The sequence below is a fragment of the Stomoxys calcitrans genome, chromosome 2, assembly GCF_963082655.1.
Source record: "Stomoxys calcitrans chromosome 2, idStoCalc2.1, whole genome shotgun sequence".
Taxonomy (NCBI): Eukaryota; Metazoa; Arthropoda; class Insecta; order Diptera; family Muscidae; genus Stomoxys; species Stomoxys calcitrans.
Genome location: NC_081553.1, coordinates 99,930,098 through 99,955,631, shown reverse-complemented (window position 1 = coordinate 99,955,631; position 25,534 = coordinate 99,930,098). Strand labels below are relative to the sequence as shown.

The following is a 25,534-nucleotide window of genomic DNA, read 5'->3' as shown; positions in this document are numbered from 1 at the left end:
TTTGATGCCTTCTTATCTCATTTTGTAACATGAGAGCTAAAGCTTAGCCGTCGGCATTTGTCATTTGTTCGATATGTTGCCTTTAAATGTCATCGAGGATCATCATACAATAAATTCCCATAGTTTATCGTAATTGGATTTCCACTATCGAATTTCCGCAATTTATGAATGAAAGACATTCTTGGGGTTTGTGTGTGTATATGTAAGACTCTCAGTTGCTTTTCAATATCATCAACGATGACATTTTTATTGCCGGTTTTATTTAATTTGGTTTTTGCGGTACACAAATAGCCATGTGATTAAAGCGGAAGAAGTCTGTCTGTCTGCCTGTCTGTTTGTCCCTACACTGCACTGCACTCCTTTGGTGGTAGTTGCCGCCAATGCCACTCGTATAATTGTAAGCCTTGTTTTGCGGCAATGTGTTTTTTTTCTCTTCTTTGTTGCTTATGACTTTTGCGGTTAAGTAGTGCTGTGTCTTGAAAAGTGTATCATCACATTCATTTAATGGCATGAATGGCAACCTGCAGACACTTCAAGTCATATACCACAAAAAATTGGTTAATTCAGTTTTTAAGTTGCGTGGAGTTTCTTCCGGCCAGTAGTAAACAGAAGTTGGTAACAAGAGTGTTGAGTAAAGGATTTATTCACAATTCTCTTTCATAAAGTTTAACATTTTTATAAGAAGCATCTTCTTGTGATGGTCTATGATTAATCAGCTGCTTCTGGTATCAGCACACGGGAATAAGCCTTGAATTCAAGAGACTTGTTTAGATTTTATATCCTAATTGTAAACTATGTTGGTTTTTAAGAATTTTTCCGACGGCAAAATATGGATCCTTTAAGTTTTGTCGCTTAAATCTTATGTATCATGTGCTTCACTTTTGGGCTGAGGAAGAGCTTTTTCAAACTGTGACTCTAAATGATGTTAGAATTGTACATGACCTCTTCACAACCATTAAAGGCATAACCATGACTCTGTGGAATGAGAGAAGCATGAAAATAGAGTAGTATATTGCCGTCGGCACCAGTGAATTTGTGTTTTAGAAACAAGGCCAGCTCTCGATAGATACTAACCGTGTTGTTATATGGCTCTGAGGCATGGGTACTTGTGATAGCAGATGAGGGAGTACTTGGAGTATTTGAGAGAAAGATTCTTCGTAAAATACATGGAACAGTTTGTGTTAATGGAGAATATAGACGTCGTATGAACCAGGAGCTGTATGACGACGATAGCATTGGCAAGGTCATGTTGTCAGAACGGATGAAGAAGCTCCAGCAAAGCAGTCTTTTGAAGGCAAACACGGTGGTACACGCAAACCGGGAAGATCAAAAGCCCCATTGAAAGATTGAAAGTGGTGGGAGACACCTCAAAACTTGGTGTCAGAGATTTTATAATGAGAGCAGAAGATCGAGGCTCTTGGAACGCTATTCTACGTTCGGCTAGTGGAACAAATGTTCTGTCATAGCCAATTAAAGTAAGTAAATAAGTAATTTTAGACAAAGGACTTATAAATATATATACACAAAACCTTTGTTCTCTAGGGGAAAATATGACTATGAGGACTGAGGTGCCTTAGGTAGTTAAGTCACCGACGCCTCATCGAAATCTCTGCCAAATCTCTTTTTCCAATCAGCCATCAGCGAAGCTGGATTAGTAGTCTTCTAACAAAATCACCTATACACATTAACAAACTCATATTCATCTTACCCATCTATCGCGAAAGCAGTTGCACCCATTTAAGTAATATATTGGGCAGGATAAGTCGGCATAGTTGACTTGCAAATGCAAATTTTGCCCATGAACATTCCACTAAGGAACAGGGGCAAACTTCTCACATATCAATGAGTGCAGTCCGATTCAAGTTTAAGCTCATTGATAAGGGGCCTCCTTTTTATACCCGAGTCCGAGCGGCGTGCCGCAGTGCGACACCTCTTTGGAGAGAAGTTTTACATGGCATAGTGCCTCACAAATGTTGCCAGCATTAGGAAGGGAAAGCCACTGCTGAAAATTTTTTCTGATGGTCTCGCCAGGATTTGAACCCATGCGTTCAGCGTCATAGGCGGACATGCTAACCTCTGCGCAACAGTGGCCTCCAAGTTGACTTGAGTTCGCAATAAAATGATTATTGCTCTATTTCTGTGACTAAGTTCCCATGTTGTTGTATTCTCTCTTTTGGGAATTGGGGCTTGTGTTCCTTCATTAAATTATTTACATTAAATCATTTCGAAACCTCAGTCTCCTAGTGAGAAAACAAGACAGTATTCATGGTTACAATTTCAATGTTAAGCCTTAACCATTGAAATTCAAGTTTCCTTAAGGCTAATCACCAATTATAAGGACCACTTTGAATTCAGAACAAGATGACAATTATTTTGTATCATGGCATGTTAGACTAAATTGATACAGGTAGGGAGCAAGTCATCCAACTCTTTTTTGCAATTTTATCCAAAATGCTTCATATTTTTCCCTTAGAAAAAATTACCAAAATTTAACTTAAATATTCAGTTATTTCTCCTTGCAAGGTCGGCAAGATAATCATTTTGATCATAGATAAATTTGCAAGATTTTGTTTCACACATACACTTTAATCCTTTTTTTTCTGATTCACTTCTTGCATTTTCGATGTAATTACCTTTAATCATAGGATTGCTTTAAAAGCTACACTTAGAAAAATAGGGTTAGCCATGTGTTTTATGAAAACTTTTTTGTTTCTCTTATTGCTCAAGTTTGATATATGGAAAATAGATTAAAATAATTTTAAAGCCATCGTTACCGATTTCGGACATGATATGTTGAACTCATTGCTTGGTTTTGGTTTAAAACAGATTTTTTAAAATTATGCGTAAAAAATTACAGCGATTTTGGTTTATTGTACAAGAAAATATTTTTCTTAGATTTTTAAGAATTTTGCCGTTTTTTTTTCAATTTCTTTAGATTCTTGTAAAGGATTTTCTTAAAAACAAAACTGTTGTATTTTCTTTTAATTTCTTTTGTATTTTTTAAACGTTTCGTTTTTCCGGTTCTTGTTTTTCCGCGTTACTTTGTTGTTATTGTTGTGACCTTAAACTGGAGAAAAAATCAATAATTATTGTTGCTGATATGAGGCAGTCGCTGCTGCTATCGAGCTGCGTTCTGCGGCTACAGCCGCCGTCGTCACCGCCGCTGCTTCATGGTCTTTCATCTATTGAAAGCAAAAAATAACACAAGTATCCTGACGCAAAATGCTCTCTTTAATGTTGTTGTTGTTTTTGTGTTTTTTTTTTCCTTGCTAAAGATTCTTGTGCACACGCATCACACACAAACACATTGATGCTCTACATGCGTGTGTGTCTCTGTTGTGTTAGAGGAAACACGCACTCATCAAGCCATGAGCCGGGGTGGGAAACAAATAAGGGCATCTCTATCTCAGAGGCATTAAAACACAATGACGTTGGCAGCCATGCTTTAACATCTCTGGCATTTAACTGAGACTACTGCGTAGCGTTGACAGCCTAAACAACATCATTATCGGCATCATTGACAGCGGCAGAGAACCAAAGCAGCATACGCATATCTCTGCTAGCCGAGAGCAACGGAGACGGCAACGTTAGCAAATGTAACAGTGACAAAGATATGCCCCTTACTCCTCAGTCCCCCAGCAACTACTCTTCTGAATTTTCGTTAATAAGAGCGAAGTAGCAGAAAAAGGTTACAAGTGGGTTCCAGCATACGAACATTTTTCCTTTCCTTTCCCAGGCGTTTATAAATCTCCTCTCAAAGCGAGCCAACGAGCCAACCGACCAACCATCCTTACTCACTGCCAGCCCAAAGCGAGAATTACATATGTTTTTTGGGTGCTTAGTTTTGCTACGTTTAAGGGGTGGTGGCGGCGCACAGCCCCTGATGACAATGTCAGCCGCCATGTAACTCTGTGCCAATGGTGTGGTGGCCCGTTCAATCTCTAATAAATTGCCTTTTACACATTTTACATTTTGCCAGGGCCATACAGCCAGCAGATAGACACAGCAACAATAACCCACAACCAACAACCGTACATAGCCAACAAAGAGACCCCATTTGAAGTGCCATTAGAAGGGCTCCTGTAGAAAAGTGTATTTTGGAGAGAGTATATTGGATATATAAACGTGTGTGTGATTGTTGCATAAATGTTAAACAAGAACCAGGAACGTGCAAACTTCCCTCTGACGTTTTGTTGCTAGGTCGGTCTGTCGGTCTGTCATGACATTCGTTCCACAGTCAGTCAGTCGGCGTTAGTCCCTTTAGCCGAAAACCGTAACAAAGGCAGAACAATGTAACAGGGTTGCCATTGTGTGGGCCTTCGTTGCTTCATTTGGCATATAAATGCTGTTTGGGCTGTTGTTCTTCTGGCTAAGGGCCTAAGGACATAGGCGTAGAATTAAATTTCTGTTAAGGGGCAGCCAAAGGCAATATGGAGCGACTTTTTCCAAAATTTTAATAATGTAATAAAATAATAAAAAATTATTATTTCTTGCCTTCGACGAGCTTAAATGACCACGAGAATGTGTGTAAGGCAAAAGATATTGTTTTTATGACTTGAAGAAAAGAAATTGCCAGCTATCAGACAATCGGGCATAGATATCACAACCATTGGCAGACGCGTTTCTGGGCTGGTGCCAACGGTTGTGATATCTATGTCCGATTGTCTGATAGCTGGCAATTTCTTTTCTTCATGTCATAAAAACAATCTCTTTTGCCTTACACACATTCTGTAAGTTGTTCAAACGACCAGCTCTAGTAGCCAAAACAAATAAACGAAGTCAATTCGTTGGCACAGTTGTTGGAAGTCATAACAGAACATCACATGCAAAATTTCAGCCAAATCGGACAAAAATTTTGGCTGCCAGGGGCTCAAGTAGTCAAATCGGGTGATCGGTTTATATGGAAGCTATATCATGTTATAGACCGATTTAAACCGTACTTGGCACAGTTGTTGAAAGTCATAACGGAACACCACATGCAAAATTTCTGCCAAATCGGACCAAAATTGTGGCTTCCAGGGGCTCCAGAAGTCAAATCGGGAGATTGGTTTATATGGGAGCTATATCCAAATCTCAACCGATACGACCCATTTGAAATCGCCTATGACCTAAATCAATAATAAATATATGTGCAAAATTTCAAGCGGCTAGCTTTACGCGTTCGATCCCTATCGTGATTTCGACAGACGAACGGACATGGCTAGATCGAATCAGAATGTCGAGACAAACGGAAAGACTAGATTAGTATACCCTCTTCCTATGGTGGTGGGTATAAAAATTTCAAATTCGTTTTCTACTCTCAAATACCTTTCATTTGAGTCCCATATTGCCACAATGGGTCAATTAATCTATTCAACGTTTTTTTTTTTTAGCAGGGAAAGCGCCACCTAGAGTTGAACCCAATTTTTAATGTCATTTTGGTATTCTACTCCCAAAAATCTTTCATTTGAATCCCATCTAGCCATGGTTGCCTGATATGCCCATTTGGGGTATTTGGGGATTGGGCGACCTCCCATTACTTGGATCTAATTTTTTATGCCATATTTGTAATCTACTGCCGAATATTTTTCATTTGAGTCCCATATTGATAGGAATGTTGAATATATCTGTTTGAAAAGTTTTGGGGTTGGGGTGGCCCGCTGGGTACTTGGACCCAAAATTCAATACGATATTCGTTTTCTAGTCTACAATACCTTTCATTTGATACAATATGGTATTGTGCCTATCACTTCACTTTTGGTTTTGGGTGTCGTTTTTGGGGTAAGGGGGTGGGTCCGGTATCTAAAAATTATATTACCTACGTTTCCTTCCACAAAAACCTACACAAACTAAGAAAATTTTGAGAGAATCGCTTCAACCTTTTTTGATTCACGGAACAAACAAACAAACCGAGTCTCATATAGTCATGATGGGTCATATGCCCATTTGGGGTGTTTTTGAGGCTGGGGTGATCCTCAGGTGACGCTTAGATCTAATTTCGTATGCCAGATTCATAATCTACTGCCGAATACCTTTCATCCAGTTTGTCAGCTTTTAGAATGGACGTTCAGTTTGTCAGCTTTTAGAATTTATGGGGTTTGGGGCGACTTCCTGGGTAGGTGGACCCAATTTTTAATACGATATTCGCATTCTACTCTTCAATACCTTTCATTTGATATTCATATTGTCCTTATCGGTTCACTTTTGGTTTTGGGTGATGTTTCTGGGGTAACGGGGGAGGGTCCGCCCCCATCCGATATCAACAAATTATTAAGCCAATTTCTTCTTCTTGACTATATTCGTAACCTACTACCGAATACCTTTCATTTGAGTCCCATATAGTCCTGATCGGTTAACTTTTATTTTTGGGTAGTACTTTTGGGGTAAAGAGGAGGCCCCCCCCCCTTTCGATATCAAAAAATATATCTACAAAAAATAAATATAATATAAAATAATAACAATTTTTTTTATTTTTTCTTGGTTTTTATCTGTTTTTTATTTCGGCTAACGTCATCTAGCCGTTCTTTAGGCATTTACCGTGATGGAGCTTCTCTCACTGTCCGCTGCCTCCTTCTTCTCTCTCACGTTAAACTCCTTGAGAACGGCTAGACGAAGTCAGCCGAAGTATTGGAATAAAACAGATAAAAAACAAAGAAAAATTTGCTCAATTGACCTACCTACAGCCTACAACCATACAAAAATTGCAAAAATTACTCCAGGCAACAATCATTATAAAAATCATCAAAGGATATTTTTAATAAAAACATTTTGTTTAAAAAAAATTAAGTTTTTAAAAAAAAATATTTTTTATAAAAAAAAATTTTTATAAAAAACATTATTTTCAATTTTTAATAAAAAATTATTTTTTATGATTTTTATGAACAAAAAAATTTTTATAAAAAAAAAATTATTTTAATAAATTTTTTTTTTTTTTAAATTATTTTTTTATAATAATGGCAACAATTCTCATAAAAATCATCAAAGAATTACTTTTAATAATATTTTTTTTATAAATTTTTTTTTTTATAAAATATACTTTTATAAAAAAAAATATTTTTATAAAAATTAAAAACAAATATATTTTTATTAATGTTGTTAAAAAAATTTTTCCAAGAAAATATATATATTTTTTTAAATTTAAAAATTTTTTAAAATTTGATTTTCCTGAAAAATTTTGTAAATATTAAATTTTTTTTGTGTTTTTTTAAGTATTGATTTTCCTACATATTTTTTTATAAACAATTTTTGTCCAAAGATTTCTGCTGTCCTAATTCCCCGCCTATGACTAAGGCATATACATAGATGTAATAAATTTTACTATGACTTTTTTCACTCATTGAAATGATTGCTTAGTTGTTGTTGTTGTTGCTGTATTTCAGTCATAAAATCGACTCGATACGGGGAATAGCGGCAGCAACAACAACAACAACAATCACAGCAGCAACGTTATCGTTGTTGTAATAATAATAATAATGAACGTGTTTAAACATTTTTCTCGGTCTTATGAATGAAAAACTGAAAATAAGGTCGTTTACTCTAAATTGAAGTGTTTAGTTATTGTGCCGATGACGTTGATGACGATGCCCATGCCCATGTCCATGTTGATGAGGATGAGGACGAGTATGGCAATGATGATGTTGATGATGATGTTATTACATAGTTTGTTCTCCCTCCCCTCCCCCTTTGAAATACACTCAGGCAAAATGTCTAGTAATAATCGCAACCCTTTTCTTTTCGTCCTTCATTGCTCGTTTGTCCTTAGTGTATAATTATGTTACGCTTGAGGAAAATTTGGGTGGTATTGGTTGGTTGCGGAGAGGAGAGCAGTTGTGCCGAATGTAGGAGGGGTTGTTTATTTATGCGGAAAAACAAAAACAGGATTCGATTATGGCTTTGTTTCGAGAGTGAGTGTGATTTAAAGGTAGTTCCACTTAGTGGTAGTAGTAGTAGCTAGGCGGCTTGTCGTGTGGAAATTAAGCGTTAAATTTGTGGGCTATTTCGTATTGACAATGTTTAACGTATTTTAAATATTTATTCAAAAACGTGTTATTTGCTTCAACGAGAAACTTTTCCCGTAATAAAGATGAAATGGATCTTAAGAGTAATTGCTGTTAGGAGACAATGTAGAGGGTAAGATATTGGGCATGTTATTAAATTTTAGATTATCTTAAAAAATTGCCTGGGTGTAGGAAGATGAGTGCCATTTTTGATTTTTTATAATGTTGTACATAAATATTGCGTATGCTGATTGCGGTTAGGAACATAATTTTGGAGTCTCTAAATGTGACACAGAAGTGGGTTATCAAAAGCCCACTTAGCGTTAAATTATATAAAACGAAAGTTATTCTTTTCAGTAGGAGATATAATATGGCACTTGTCTCCTTGGGAGGAGTATATGATCCATTTACTAAAAGAGTGAAATACATGGAAGTTGAAAATAAATTTCTTTTTTTTCCTGTGCAATTATCACAATGTGTAACTGCCCCTTGACAAAGGGGCAATTATGGCAAAAATGTTGATCATATCATACGAAGGACCCCAACTTAACACTTATCAAACCAAAGACATTCCATTACTTAGATGAAAATTTAAAACAAAAATATCTGTTAACTTAGATTTTTTGAGATTAATCAATATTGTTAGTAACAAATACTGCCTTTTGTTTTAAATCAATATTCTTAAGTTTTGATGACAACTCAATTCTAAAAACAGCTGAATTCAAGACTTTTCCATATAATTCAAAAATATTTAACACAGTGTGCGAAGGACCCATAATAAATTCTCAAGGTTCAATTTATATCTCGATTATTACAATTTTGCCATAAAATTGTAATAATTATACAAAAACAAATTTCACAGTGTACGAAGAATCTTTTGTATATTCACTAGACTTACTGCCTGTCCCACTAGTTTTGTATTACCGAAAAGGGTGACTCGACTGACTCAAGCGTCTGTGTTTATAAAATCAGCTGATTTTGACATACACCCAAACTAAAATCTCTTATATTCAGTGGCAAAATTTAGTGTTACAGGAATAATATTAATTATTTAATTCAGTGCTTAGATGTATGGTTGTCTTTTATTTGAAACAGTTTGGCATAATTAACCCCTTATTAGGTGTAACATTGCTGTCAATCAATACAAATATCGTGAAACGAGTCTATATAAACACCAACTGCAAAATGTTGCTTAACATCATATGAGAGGGCCCACAAAACAATTGCACTGCCCACAGATGGCATACCCATACCTCCTCCAAATATTCGTGTTCAATTACATCCCCAAGGGATAAATCTTTATTAGTCCTTCTATATAACTGTTCCTAGTACACAAACATTTTTCTTAGAGCGCTCCAAACTCCGCTATTATTCTTAATCTTAACGTTAAGTCGATTATTTGCTTATCATAAAGTAATCTTAAGTTACTTAAGCTACCTTTACCCTTGGATAAGGGTGCTAATGCAAAACTTTCGCTTGGAAAAGAGGTAGTAAAACTACCTTTTCCCTTGAAAAAGGGTAGTAAAACTACCTTGTCCCTTGAAAAAGGATAGTAAAACTACCCTTTCCCTTGGGAAAGGATAATAAAACTTAGAAAAGGGAACTGGAACTACCGTTTCCCTTGGAAAAGGGTACTAAAACTACGCTTTCCCTTGGAAAATGGTACTAAACCTACCCTTTCCCTTGAAAGAGGGTACTAACCTACCCTTTCCTTTGAAATAGCGTACTAAACTACCCTTTCCCTTGGGAAAGGGTACTAAAACTACCCTTTCCCCTGAAAAAGGGTACTAAAATAGCATTTTTCTTGGAAAGGGAACTAATACTACCCTTTTCCTAGGAATAGGATACTAAAATTACTCTTGACCTTAATAAAAGGTACTTAAATTACCACTTCCCTTGGAAATGAGCTCTAAAAGCCTCGGAAAAGGGTACAAAAACTCCCCTTTCCTTTGGAAATGGATACTAAGTCTATCCCTATCCCTTGAAAAAGTTTACCTAAACTACCTGTTTCCTTCTCCTTTGAACTTAGAACTAGAACTAGAACCCCCCTTTCCCTACTAGAACCCTCCTTTCCCTTGGCAAAGAATACTTTAACTACTCGTTCCCTTAATAAAAGGCACTAAAATTGCCCTTTGCCTTAGAAATGGCCACTAAAACTACCATTTCTCTTGGAAAAGGGTTCTAAAACTACCCTTTCCCTTGGAAAAGGGTACTAAAACTATCCCTAACCCCTTAAGAAAGTGTACTAAAACTACCCTTTCTCTGGGAAAAGAGTACAACAACTATCGCTATCCCTTGAAAAAGTTTACCAAAACAACTCTTCTTTTTGGAAAAGGGTACTAAAACAACTCTTATCCTTGGAAAAGGGTAATAAAACTACCATTTTTCATTAAAAAGGGATTCTATACCTACCCTTTTCCTTGGAAAGGGATACTAAAACTACCCTTTTCTTTAGAAAGGGGTACTAAAACTACCCTTTTCCTTAGAAAGGGGTACTAAAACGACCCTTTTCTTTGGAAAAGGGTTCTAAAGATACCCGTTTCTTTGGAAAATGGTACTAAAACTAACCTTTTCCAGTACTAAAGTTACCCTTTCTCTTGGAAAACGTAGTAAAGCTACCGTTTTCCCTAGAAAAGGAAATAAAACTAGCCTTGGCCTTGGAAAAGGGTACTAAAACTACCCTTTTCATTGAAAAGGATACAAAAACTACACTTCCCATTGGAAAAAGGTGCTAAAAACACACCTTCCCTTGGAAAAGCGTACTTAATCTACTACTTTAATTACCCTTTCCTATGGAAACGTCTACTAAAATAACCATTTTTCTTGAAAAAGTGTACTAAAACATTTTAATACAATGTGTAAAGGATCCATCAAGTAAAAGTTCAAATGTAGGAAGCATTCCATTATAAACACAATTTTTAATTATATTGTGTGAAGGACCCTATAAACATTACTTTTAGCTATATAAACATAAACTTTAATCATATAAACATAAATAAGCTATTAAATTTCTAACATGTGGGGTTCTTTCTTGAATGTTGCTAACTTACTTCCGTATTATGATTTGTTGTACGATTTTTATGTACAACAAATCCATACACGTAAGTAAGGTAGCAACGTTCAAGAAAGTAGCCTAAATGTTACAAATTTAACAGCTTTTTTAATATATTTTATCCCTTTCTATAATTTCATACTCTTTTCTTCGAGTGTAGCCTCTGTTTTCATTCTGATGACTAAATATTGTAACAGAGTCAATATTCAAAACGACAACGACAACAACAATAATTCAAATCAAATGCAATCAACAGAAAAATCGAAAAGAACCAAAATCAAATAAAAAAGAAAATAATAGTATCGGGGAAACAAAATAATATTGATGTGTAATAGGAATCAATAGAGAAAAAGAAGAAGAGCAAGAGGAAGAACAAGAGCATTAATAATAATACGTACCAAAAAAATACAATCGAAGTCAGATCGTAGTAGTGTAGTTTAATCATACAAAGGCATGGACCAATGAGGCGCGCAAAGTTGTAGTACGACGACGAAGACCCAGTGGTGGTGCAGCAGTGAGTCAATGAATGAGAGTGTGTGTGTTTTCGGGTAAGGGCATTTGAAGTGTTTGTAGTTTGGGCCACAGTATAATCGTCGTCATCATCATCATTGTTCAATTGAACAATAAAAACAATGGCAACAAGAAAAGCGCACCACACAGATGTTCAGTTTCAATTTGCAGACCAAAAACAAACAGAACAACAGCAACAATAAAATGCGCACACAAACACACACACACACACACAAGCACGAACATACGAACACCACACATTAGGTTGATTTAGAGTTTTTTTTTTTTGGTTTTTATTTCAATTCATTTCAATGGCAAAAACGTACGACGGAATCATTCATGATATCAAACCAAAAGTTGGAGAATAGGTGGTAGTACAACAACAATAATTAACCAGGAGGTGGAATGGCAAATAAAACGAGAAGAAGAAGAGAAAAAAAAATTAGGTGAATTTGTGTTATTTTTTGCGATGATCGTCGGTGGTAATCGCTGTGCCTGGCAAGGGATAAAGAAAGCTTTGCATTAACACTCTCTGGTTTGTGCTCTCTCTCTCTCCCCCGCTCATTGTGCCACCGTTAAACCTGCCATTCTTCATACTTGTTCATCAGTTCTGGTTGCACAAAATATTTTTCGTTTTTTTGTTTGTTGTATTTTTTGAACCGGAAATCATAACAAGTAATTAAATTATAAAATATGTATATATTCTTTCATTCTCTGTACGAAACGGATAAACAACAACAAAAGAAAATAAAATCCACTATACAAAGCAAAATTAGCCAAAATTTAGGAAATTATAATGGAGAAAAAAACCGAAAAAAAAATCACCAAACCCATAAACCAAATACAGAGAAGAATACCAACATGTAGCTGTATGCATGTACATACTTTTTAGCAATAACAAAAAAATATATGGAAAAAATAACAACAACATCAACGGTAATAACTTTTAAAAAACAACTTGGCTAAATTTAAAAGTATGTATGTATGCTCATATAAACAAATTTAAGTACATCTACTGGATAATTGCATATGTGTGCATAATAAGTATGTCACAGAGATACATACACTCACACTGAAATAAGCCTGGGTGCTTGGGATACTAAACTAAATTATGTTAACAACAACAACAAATAAAACTAAAGTGCACTTCATCACTCATCCATCCAAACATCCATTCATACAAATTTATCATCATTTACTTTAGTTTTGGGTGAAATAAAAGTAAACCGACATAAACTACTTCGTACTAACGATTAGCGGGAGCTGCACCAGAATATTTCCTATGCTTTGTGTGTTTTTAAAAGAGGAAGAGCAAGCAATGAACATTTAGCTCTCACCCACTCATCCCCTCAAAGTTCGATGTAGACAATGCGCGTGCTGTTGCATCTAAGTGAGTGCTTTAATTAGGTTTGTATTGTTATTTGCTTATTGTGTGTGTGTTTACTGGAAAACGGTCATAAATTTTTGCAAAGTTTTTTAATGTGCATTGGAAAAAAGAAAAATAAACAAGAGCAACAACAACTACTATAAACATATGAGCGAATAATAACCAAAACCATATATAGCTCAGGAGATATTGTGCTACAATTATAAACTGAGTAATGTGCATATATTGAAATAAAAATGTTCCTGGAAGTAGTAGTAACGGTAATATAGTTGGATTTTTTCTTTACAATGCATAGTAGGTTGGAACAAGGGGAACCTAGTAGAGAAAAAACAGACATGGTTGTTACTGATATGTCTCTGGAGATATTGTACTATAATTGTAGGCTGAGTAATAGGCATATATAGAAATAAAATTTTCCCCTGGAAGTATCAGTATGGAAATTTAGTTGGATTTTTTCTTTTAAATACATAGTAGATTGGAACAAGGGGAACCTAGTAGGGAAGAAATGGACATGGTTGTTAGTGATATGTCTCTGGAGATACTGTACTACAATTGTAAGCTGAGTAGAAGGCATATATAGAAGTAAAATTTCCGCTGGATATATCAGAATGGTAATAAAGATGGATTTTTTCTTTACAATACATAGTAGATTGGAACAAGGGGAACCTAGTAGAGAAAAAACAGACATGGTTGTTACTGATATGTCTCTGGAGATATTGTACTATAATTGTAGGCTGAGTAATAGGCATATATAGAAATAAAATTTTCCCCTGGAAGTATCAGTATGGAAATTTAGTTGGATTTTTTCTTTTAAATACATAGTAGATTGGAACAAGGGGAACCTAGTAGGGAAGAAATGGACATGGTTGTTAGTGATATGTCTCTGGAGATACTGTACTACAATTGTAAGCTGAGTAATAGGCATATATAGAAAAAAATTTTTCCCCTGGAAATAACAGCATGGTAATATAGTTGGATTTTTTCTTTAAAATACATAGTAGATGGAAACGAGGGGAACCTAGTAAAGAAAAGAACAGAATCTGTTTTTTTTTGAGCTACCTTATTTTGGTTGTTTCAAATGGTTATTGGATTTGTTTTTCCAACTAAAACCAATAGGATTTGATTTTGCTTCTATATAGAATAGAAAGCAAAATGAAAACTTTTTAAAATTATTAAGGCATATGTGGTGTGTTGTAATGTATTAGGCAGGCTATAGAAGATTTCATTGCCGTCCTAGGCATCTTATCAGTTCAATCAAAAAGATTACATGCTTCCAACTACTCACTAATTAGTGAGCTGTTCAATGGTAGAAGCATGTCTTTTTGAGATGAACATGGAATCATATCAGGGCACCAATCTTTGGACGCAGCAAGAAAGGTAAACCCTAATCGCCAATATTTCTTAACTCAAAAATGACTTTTAACTTTGATACAGACTAGAAAATCGAAGGTAATCGAAAAGATGGGGTCTGTTCGAAGGACCTACGCTTGCCTCAAAGCAAGAAATCAGGAAACTCTATACAAAAAATCGGAATTAGTCGGGATTTAAAAAAAAAACGAGATCTAAGATAAAATCCAATTTTGATGCATAGTAACATTCCTTTTCTATTGGGTTTCTTGCATTTCCTCTGTAAAGCACCTGAAGCAGCGTTTTCCCTCATACTGATGTATTAGCCAATAGTTCGTCATTCCAATCAGGGGCCTGCTGGTCTTAAGAAACTCATTGGCACAGCTAGCTGGTAGATGGAGATGAACGGCCTTTTCTGCTCTCTGAAACTGAGTGCAGTTTGCTGCACATCCACTTGTTCAGCTGTTGTTCCCGTTGCCTTGATCACTGCATTAGTGATTTCTTTGGCGGTAAAGATGGAATCCAGGTAGCGGATCTCTATTGTCGGCTTAGGTTTCAGGTCCACCACGACTGTAGCCTCCTTAAGAGTGCCCTTGAGCGACATGCAGAAAAACTCCTTGTTCCCGACTCTGTCCATCAGGAGGAGAATAGCACCCGTTTTTGTCTTCTGTACGGAGCAGATGGCGACTTGGGCTTCCTCCGGTTTTGCGTCCCGCCTAAGGTCTCTAAGCGCGTCTGCGTAGATGTGCCTTTCTTTCGGCTTTATTATTACGGTCCCCAGTGGCTGCCTAGGTTTCCGAGCTCGCTATTTTCGCCGCATCTTTACCTATTTGTCGGGCTTCTTTCTTTCAGCCGTCTTCGCTTCTTCTTCTAGCCGTGGTTTTTCATCGACTGGACCCGGTGCGCTTCTCTCAGTTTTCTCCGTGGAAGGCGTCGACATCCCAGCAACATTTTTTTAACTTTTACTTCTAAAGCTACATTTAATGTCATGATTTTAACAAAGGGCTATCGCACTAAAAATTCTACTTTTTTCTTCAGCCATTTCACTGAATTATATTCAACATTTTTTGGAAAAATTTGGAAAAAAAATAGCATACCGCAAAGAATCTTTACGTAAAGATGACAATGATCTGCCACTAGGGGAACTGGGAACGACTGGTCCATTAAGAGAAGCATGGGAGAAACCAAATGAGTGAGAAGGATCTCTACATAGTTCGCTTGACTGTGATAAAGGTACAAAGAAAGGGGTTAGACTGGAATTTTTCGCCATTCAATAGTGACTTTGAAGAGACCCCAAAGCCACACAATGAATATAATCATCAGCTTCTGCTGGAAATCTGAAACTCTGGCGCAGTTTGGGATGCTTGAGAGGAAGAAAACGGTTGGGAAGGCTTTCAACATAACCCAGTCACTTTGAGGAAACAAGGCTCTATAGAAGAAAAGATCCAACAGAAGAGGTCGTGTTATCCTTTTTCACTACCACCTCAAGCGTAACGTTCCAAATGTGGTTAAAATCGTTCTCTATGAAGTTAATGAGCCAATATTTGGTGCCTTCTTTATGGTCGAAGTTAGGGGCACTCCATTGGTTATGCTGAATGGGGAAAATATGACTATACTTAAGTGCAAAATATTCAAGCATTTATATTCACCGAATTTTGCACCCAAGTATAGCCATATTTTCTCAATTCTATCCAACCCATGGAGTACCGTTAACGTCGACCATTAAGAGGACCTCAAAAATAGGCTCAAGCTAGGTGAAAGATATAGCCGAAGAATAAATATATGATCACATTCCTATTACTTTCAATTGAACTTGAATTTTAAGTGAATTCAAAACAAAGCGCATTACTTTTCATTTTACCCATATAAGTTTTAACATATGGCTATAGACACATTTCAATTGAAATGAAAATATAATCATAAGGATGTACCACGATCCTTGGAAGAAATTGCTAAGTTTTAAAATGACGTATTGTTATTTGGAATGACGTTTTCACATTCGATCTCAATTAAAGAAGTCAAATAATCAAAAGTATACATCTGCAAAATATTTCCCAGGTGGAACTTTCTTTCTTGAGAGTATGTCAGATGATTGTTTGCAGAAACTAGCCCTTGGAGCCAATTTGAAAGGTTGATTATTTCCTGATAAAAACAAAATAACATGGGGAGGAACTATTAAAACAATCATGGACTCAATGAAGATTCACGTTCTGTTAAAATAGAAGCGTAAAATCTAAAATTCATAAACCCTTGCAAAAATTTGAAAGAAAACGGGAGGTCGGAAATAATCAAATAAGCAATAAAAGGTAACAGAGGTTTTAAACAATCAATGGCAAATACACAGTTGATGGAAAAGGGGGGGTTAGAAAGAAGGAACAACTAACATTTTATTTTATGTTTTACGAAAACTTCCATTATTGGATTAAGGAAATGCAAGCATTTTAAGTTTGAAGTAAATTTTGTCCCGTTTTCTAATACAATGGTGGGGTAACACAATTCCAAGGATATACAAGCAATTTAAGTTAAGCATTAGAAAATATCTCAGTAGTAAGAGAAATTAAGGAGGTGCAAGCATTTTAAGTTCTTCAATGAAGTATTCAGTGTATGAATATGAGACAACCATTTTCTCAATTCTACTTGAATTTAGCTAACAAATTTTCATTGGGGAGTTAGAATTTTTTTTTTCGTTAAACTTCCCCTTAGTTTATAGAACTCATTTGTGTTCTGTAGGGCATTTTGAAAGTCGTTTCGACATTTTTATGTTTTTTTCCATCTCCTCCTACAACTATGGTAGTTTAACAACCTGCATAATAAATATCATTTTACTAATATTGTTTTTGTTTTTTCAAATTTCCACACGTTTTTCGAATGAAGACCACACACATACTAGACATAGCATGCAAAAAAGTCATATAAAAACGTTGACATGTAAATGATGTGGGTTTCAAACGTATTCGAAACGAGTTCAAAGATAGACGTACCGTACAACAGTTTAGAGAATGTTTTGTAAAATTCAAATATTTCTACTCTTCTTTGTAATTGGAGAATTAACAAGATTTTGTTGTGGAAATGCTGTGGATTCTGAAGATTTTGTAGATGAAGACAGTAGTAAGAGGAGAGTAAGTTGAAGTTTGAAACTTTAAAATAGGTAATATTTCATAATAATATTGTTTTTCTTTGTATTTAGCCTCGTTCATTATTCTCGGACTTATTTTCCTATTTTGATGATAATAGCGAAGAATATGAGGATTATAATAGCCGTAGTGAAGAAAAGGAAAATACTAAAACTTCCAGAAACAAAAAATATGGTAAGAACAAGTTGTAACAAGTAAAAAAGTGGATGAAATCTAACCGATGAACATAATCTAACCGATGAACATAATAAATCGAATGCTCGTTAAGTTCGGCCGGGGCGAGCCTTGGATAACTACCACCATAGGATTTACCAAAAATGTACAAAAACTTATTCGGTTTTTTGATGTTGAAAAGGTCAAGTATTTTAAAATGGGACTGATAGGGTCTAAAGAAGTGGCTTTGGATGATTGATGATATATAGGATATAAGTACACCGAAAGAAAAATTGCCCTAGGATCTGCCAAAAATTGTACAAAAACTTATTCGGTTTGTAGATGTTTAAAAGGTGAAGTATTTAAAAATGGGACTGATAGGGTCTAAAGAAGTGGCTTAGGATGATTGACGATATATAGGATATAAGTACACCGAGAAAAAAATTGATACCGTATGGTATCAATGGTATTGAAAGTGAAGCAATACCTCGAGTTAATACCAAAACAATACCGTATGGTATTTATAATGCTTTACAGCATGTATACCTTATGGTATAGTTTTGGTATTATTTTACTGTCACCACTGTTGGCATCAAGTTTTTGTTCGGTGTATGTATATCCGGATAGATCTATCTGGGTTATATTTGGTCTGACTATGGAAGTCTTAAAGTTTAAATAGATCAATTTATAATATTAAAACGATTAATTTTTTTTATTGGGTAGTCTATCGATCTTCTGTAACCCTCGTTTTTGATAATGTTAATTTGGTAGATAAAATGTACCTAAAAAATCCAACTATATTACTGTGTGCAGGGAAACAATTTTGATAAATATACGATAGGTGCAGAACAAAAAAAATTTTAAAAATTATTTTTCTTTATATAAGAGCTCGCAAAAGCAATTTCGCATATTTTTTGAATAATTCTCCAGATTGCAGTTTGCCATTTAAAATACATTAAAATGTCCTATTTTTAACAAAAATTATATTTTTTTTTGCATCAAAAAACTCATTATAAAATTATTTTAAAATTTTTGTTTTTTATTTTATAAAACAAAAATATTTTTTTATGGTTTTAATCTTTTTAAATAGAAATAATTAAATTTTTTTCCCAAAAAAAAATTAACCCATTTAAACAATATTTTTTTTTTCATCAAAAATTCATTATACATTTTTTTTAACACCATTTAAAAAATAATCTTTTAAAACAAAAAAAAACTATTTGAAAATTTTTTAAAAATAATTTTATGTTTTTTCCCAAAAAAAAAAAAAAATTAAACCAAATAAAAAATTTTTAATTTTTATTTTTTATTAAAAAATATTTTATAAAAAAAATTTTTATAAAAAAATATTTTTTTAAGGTTTCTTTACATCAAAAATTTAATATAATTTTTTATTAAATTTTTATTTTTTATTTAAGAAAATATTTTTTTTATGGTTTTAACTTTTTTAAATAAAAATTATTTAATTTTTTTCACAAAAAAAATATTTTATTTTTTTTTTCACAAAAAAAATTAAACCAATTATTTTTTCCATAAAAAAAATTTTAATTTTTTTTCTTAATTTTTAATAAAAATTTTTTTTTTTGGGATTTTAACTTTTTAAATATCAAACATTTTAAAACAATATATTTTTGTTATTAAAAAAAATATTTTATTAAAAACCAAAAAAAAAATTAATCAACAAAAAAGTATTTTTTTTTTAATTTTTGTAATTTTTTTTGCGAAAAATTTATTAAATTTTTTTTTTTTAATTTTTAAAATATTTTTTTTTTTATTTTAATAACTAAAATCATTTTAACTCACAAAGGTATAACACAATAATGTTTTTTATAAAATTTTTAAATTATACTTTTGTTATTTAAAAATATTTTTTTAAAAAATCATAAAAAAAAAAAAAATATATATATATATATATATATATATATATATATATATATATATATATATATATATATATATATATATATATATATATATATATATATATATATATATATATATATATATATATATATATATATATATATATATATATATATATATATATATTTGCAGTTTTTAGGATTATTAAAAAGAATAATTTTAGCTCAAATATTAAATTTGTTTGTTTCTTCTCTATGCTAATGAAAAATCACAAAAAAATTTTGCAAAATTTCCTCATACACAAAAAAATGTTTCCAATTAATAGGCAAAATATTAAGTCATGCATTTTTATATACAAAACTTTCAAAAATTTTTTTGTTTTTTTTCTAGTCTCTAAGTGCATTTATAAAAAAAAATAATAAATAATGTGCTCATATATCGCTTAATTTGATTTAAAACAAATATGTGTTTTGTATGTTTTTCCAGAAATTTGCCGGGATTGCAATATCTCGTATCAAAATCTAAATTCGTTGCAATATATCAATCATTATTATCATCATCCTCAGAATGAGGAGGCAACGACAATAACAACAACAAAAACAACAACGATAGCAAATAATGGTAAACCATCACCAAGGGCCTTGGGCCTTGAGCCAATGCCAAAAGCAACAATACAAAGTGCACAAACAACAATGACATCGACTACATCAACACCAAGTGCTAACAAATCGGCTAACCAGGCTACAATTACCAGCACACCCAACAACGATACTGCTAAAAATACACAAAACTCTAAGACGGCGCAGGCCGCTGATGGCAAAGAGGCTAGTAAGGCTGATGCCCAGGCGGAAAGCACCACAGTTCAGGCAACAACCCAGACACCCCCAACCACAACTGCCGCCGCCGCCGCGGTTGTCACAGAAACCACAACGCCTAAAAGTGAGGACAAGGACCCTACCTCCAGCGCCGGTTCCACTTGATCCATTATTGGAGCCATCGGAGAGCATGCCATCAGAGGAGGCATTAACATCGGAGGAAAATGTGTAGATATCTAAGACAATAAAGATGAGGAGAGAACAAAACAAATCAATTATCAATAATAAGAAATTATTGTTAAACAAAAAAACAAAACAAAAACCAAATTAATTAATCATCTAAATTGTTGCATACAATTTTTAAAGTCCGTTTTTTTAAGTTTTTTGTTTTTATGGAAAGTGCTTTATAATTAAGTGCCAAAAAACGGACTAAAGTTTATGTTATATATGTGTGTTTTCCAATAAAGAATCTTTAAATTCTTCCCTAACAATGGCAATAATCAAATCACATCATCACACCATCACCTTAATGCCCTATTTCTGGCTCTCTACTAACACAGCCAACTGTGTGATCATACCTGTAACATTGCTTCCGTTTCCGCTGCCCGATGATGCCTCATTACAGGCCACACCTCCTTCACTAGCTAACGAATTCGTTGATTGTGTATTCTTAACATCTGACGAGGGAAATGTATACAGATCTGGGAAGGGACACATGATTTTTTTTTTGAAAAAAATAATTAAACCAATTTTTAAATAAAAAAGTAAATTAAAAAAATCCATTTGGTGCAGTTGAAAAATGAAACGAGTGCCAAACTTATAATAACGTAGTGATTTTCTAATGGGGGGAAAACAAGACTCCTTACTTTAAATTTCATTGGCAAAGAGGTAAGTCAAAAGTCAAAATCCCTTAATAACCAGCACCAGCAACTAATTTTAGGTTTATAGCGAAAATATTCAAAAAAAAAAAACTTTTCGCATAGGTATATATATTTGGAAGAATTCTTTTTCCTTCTTTTTTATTATGAAGACTACAACAGAATTTTTATTAATTTTTTTTCTTTTGTTTGGTCTTATAGGCATGCGATTCAAAAAATAAAATTAAAATTTATAAATTTTATAGAAAAACTAAAAAATATACCTTATTAAAGTATATTCATAGAAATTTTGTTCAAAATTTGACTTTTGTAAAAACTTTCGTAGACGTTTTCATCCATTGTGATACTGCAGCAACAGAAGAAGGAAGATGTCTTCTAGTTTCTACAGTTGAACCATGCAGATCACTTTAAAAAGGCCAATAACTTGCGAATGTTCACATCCGCCAAATCAGACAGGTTCACAAAGAAATGAGAACCAAAAGTGGAACTCCTTCTTGCGGGACACACACACAGAAGGTGTTCTATAGTCTCTTCTTCTTCCATGTCCTCATAGCTTCTGCAAAAGTACTGGCAACTTTCAGTCTGTCAGTTTGTTTTCCGGTTAGACAGTGACCGGTCATGACGGACACAATGACTGAGACGTCTGTTCTAGCCAATGGCAGCAAAGCAGTAGACCTCTTCAAATCTAGATTAGGCCACATAGTTTTGGAATGCTCACAGCCACCTCTTTGTGACCATCTATCATTCGTTGTCCTTCGGCCCTGATTCTGAAAACTTAGCTTACATGTCACTAGAAGCATAACCACAGATTCCAGTATCCCTGGCATGTGTAGGGTAGTTCCTAGTCTCGCAAGCTTGTTCGCCTTACAATTCCCTGGGATATCTCTATGGCCCGGCACCCAGAACAGGTGAATTTTGAACTATTCAGCCATGTCGTTGAGAGATATGCGACAGTCGAGGGCGGTTTTTTGTGTTCAGAAATACATTCTTCAGGAATTTAATGGCTGCCAGGCTGTCTGAGAAGATATTTATGCCAATCTTCGTTATGGCATTATATCTTAGCCATTCCACCACTTCCTTAATTGCAAGGATCTCCGCTTGATACACACTGCAGCGGCCGGGTAACTTTTTCGATATGACCAGTTCTAGATCTCTGGAGCACAACCCAAAGCCCACCTGGTCGTTTAGTTTGGAACCATCCGTATAGAAGTCTATGTAACTTCTGTTACCAGGGATATCGAAGTTCTAATCGGTACTATCAGGAATAGTGGTACAGTACTTTTAATCAAAAATCGGCTGTGGTAGGGTGTAATCCACACTGCCTGGAACACGAATGTCGTGTTTAACGCAGATGCCTGCCATCACGGCCCAAACCTGCGAGGCCAAAGGCCCAAGGGTGAATACAATCCGTCTACCAACGCCCCCACATGTAGTAACCCACACATGAGTACCAATTTGATCCCACGTATTTGCACTACCTAAAACTCCTTCCGATCTATGGGTCACGGCACCTGGAAGAAGTGCCACGCCGAGTTTACGCTCTACCCGCGATTTGGGTACAAACCACAGCCACCACGTTTCTTCCTACTGGGGCCTTACCATTGTCAGGCTGGAACCGAAGTTCCAAGGGCTCCTGACACCCGTGGTGCAGTTTATAGGCTAGTGACACCATTGGACCGTACTTCTTCAAAGATGATGCGAATCGTAACGCAACTTTGAATGGTAAGCGCTACCATGAGATGATATCCAACTTTTTTGCCGAAAATGCAAGAGCTTGTGGTTTCAACTAGACGGTGCCGGTAACATTGGCCTTATTGAGAGGCGAGTTTGGTGAACATTTTATTTCACGTTAGGGACCGGTCAATTGGCTATGTTAAAGCTCGTGTAGACGCATTGGAAGGCAACATTGAAGCATTTATTCGTGAGATACCCGCCGAAACGTTGGAAATAGTATTGAACCAAAATTGAACTAAGCGGATGGAACATTTGAGGCGCAGTCATGGTCAACATTTGCATGAAATAATCTTCAAACATTGAATTATATGGACCAAATAGAGGTTTTATGTATTCTTCTGAAATTTATGTTTTTTTTTGGAAAATGTTTCTATATTTTTTTAAAAAATCACCCTTTAAAAGGCTTGCCATTTTTCAAACTGCACGACTTTTTACAGTGGTGGGACCAAATTCCTTGGAAGGTAGATTCAGGGAAAATACTGTCGAGGTCATTGTTCAATCGATCAGCAATAATAAGAAGCAAGCGCGTAACAGACCATCGAAGAGGCTAGGTGTTATCGTAAGTCTGACATCTTCTCTCTCGCTCTCTCAAATGGCACAATACCACAAGAGGCAGTACTTCGTGTATTTGAAAGAGAAATACTTCACAAGATCTATGAAGCTGTCTGTTCTGATGATTTTCAAGCATCACTTGAAAAATCTTTCAAATAGTCACCCAGGAGTCTCTGACTAAAGTCTGACTAAAGTCAGAGACTCCATAGAATTGTACCGTTCGGTCCCGTTATATCCTCTATTATTATACCTGAAGATAAAAACGCTTCCACAGATACTGTTGTAAGAAAGGGATTCTCCCGCTCTTAAGTGACGATCGAACGTAATTTAAACATAATTTTTTTTATCACACGATATAATAAATTTTTTTTTTCAATTTCTAAAAAAATAAATTTTTATAAAAAATTAAAAAAAAATTCTTAAACAATTTTCGTAAATAAAATTTTTTGGGAACAAAAGAAAAAACATAAAAAAATTAACAAAAATAATTACTTTAAATTATAAAAAATTTTTGCAAATATACAAGACCAAACTATTTCTAAAAATTGTGCGGAATAGTCTACATAAACCCTACGAAACCTAAACCTGTGCCTTAAAGGTGTTGTGCAAAAGTGCAAATTTTTCAAAGTGGTCAAATGAATTTGAATCATCATACCTGTCACATTATTGCCACCAGATGATGGCCCAAGATTTGAAGACACAACATCCGTTACTATGGAAACCGGCACAGATTTCACATCGGACGGAAATGTGTAAATATCTGAAGGGAGGGCGAAAAACAACAAGGAGTAAAAATAAACGCAGAAAAAAAAAGTTTTTTGTAATTAAAAAAAAAACAAAAACAAAAATCAACTCAAAGGTGCGAGATATACAAAATGTGACAAAAAAAACAAATAATGAAAATCATTAAAACAATATTTAAAAAATTTAAATTAAATAAGTGGTGGGTAAGATATAAGGCAATGAGAGTACCAATACACACACACTTTTGCTGATTATTGTTTACGTACCGTACCGCTGATTATTGTTTGCGGAGTGTACCGTAGACAAGGTTTTGAAAGTTAGTGTTGAATGAATTGTGTCGTAGTCCGGTTCGAAGTCAAAGTAAGGTTTGTTTAACCTCGAACCATACTGCGAGTTAAATCTACGACTTCGACGCAGGCTTCAAAACCACGAATACGGCCTCAAAATCTCAACCCAGATATCCAATCCCCAATTACTGCCAAATCCGCAACCCTGATTAATGTGTATCAGGGTTGCGTAGTTGACAGTAGTTGGGGATTTGATGCCGAGGTTGCGATTTTGAGGCAAATAATGTGCAAATGTACGAGTGGACTCCTCGCCGAGATAAAGTGACTTGGAAAATGCGAAAAACTGTTGTTCGCATAGGAAAAAGTATACAAAATCAGAAAATAGCTTAGTAATCCCATAAAAAAGAGATTTTTTTAGGAATATTATCTTCTTTCAACCAAGTGCTAGAAATCTTCTCTTTTTTTCAATTTTTACTTAAGTGAAAGTCCTTTTTTAAGTTGAGCATGGAGTAGCGATGCTTCCAATGCTTGAGGACAAATTTATAGTGGAGATAGAACATATTCTACTTTGTGTGACAATTGTTTTATATAAAAGTGCAAAATACAAAATACAACCTCCAAATATCCCCTTTTTGTAAATACACTACAATTATTTTCAATTAAAAAAAAAAAAAAATAGTGAAAGTGAAGCGTTTTCTTAAGGGGTATAAACACCAAAAGATTTATCAAAAATTACAAAATTTTTTAACCACTTTATTACTGTTAAATTCAAAAAAATAACAATTTTCAAGCTATTAAAAAATTAAAATAATTTTTTTTATCAAAAAATCTCTCGGTGTAAATTCCCCTTAAGTTTGTGCTCTACCATACCTGTAACAACACCGCTACCGGTTGTATCACTACATGATACACCGATGGGTAATAACGAATCCGCCGAGGATTTAACTTCTGAGGAATATGTATAAAGATCTAAATAAATGAGGAAGGAAAAAGAAAAAAAATTATTTAAAAAAAAAAATATAAAAAAAATAAAAATTTTCTTTTGTTCATACTTTGAAAACCAAGTGCAAAGAAAAGTACGGTGCTTAATATTGTTGAAAGT

At 34.4% G+C, this 25,534-nt stretch overlaps 2 protein-coding genes across 10 annotated transcripts in view; one reads left to right on the top strand and one right to left on the bottom strand.

Moving 5' to 3' along the window:
- The window catches only part of LOC106093567 (paired box pox-meso protein), a 213,676-nt gene that overhangs the window by 16,704 nt on the left and 171,438 nt on the right, over nucleotides 1-25,534 (bottom strand). The window contains exon 1 of one of the 9 annotated variants that reach the window (XM_059363257.1): nucleotides 11,427-12,081. The exons of 6 other annotated variants lie outside the window; for them this stretch is intronic. Coding sequence is in view for 2 of the 3 variants with exons in the window: in XM_013260677.2 (XP_013116131.1) it covers nucleotides 2,775-2,787 (13 nt within the window). In the remaining variant the exon portion in view is untranslated. 2 more of the 9 variants (XM_013260677.2, XM_013260686.2) reach the window with 2 other exon arrangements.
- On the top strand, nucleotides 17,206-20,594 carry LOC106093610 (proteoglycan 4-like). The gene is made up of 3 exons (XM_013260707.2): nucleotides 17,206-17,391; nucleotides 17,460-17,580; nucleotides 19,909-20,594. Exons 1-3 carry the CDS (start codon nucleotides 17,272-17,274, stop codon nucleotides 20,400-20,402), a joined length of 735 nt encoding a protein of 244 aa, XP_013116161.2. The 5' UTR covers nucleotides 17,206-17,271; the 3' UTR covers nucleotides 20,403-20,594.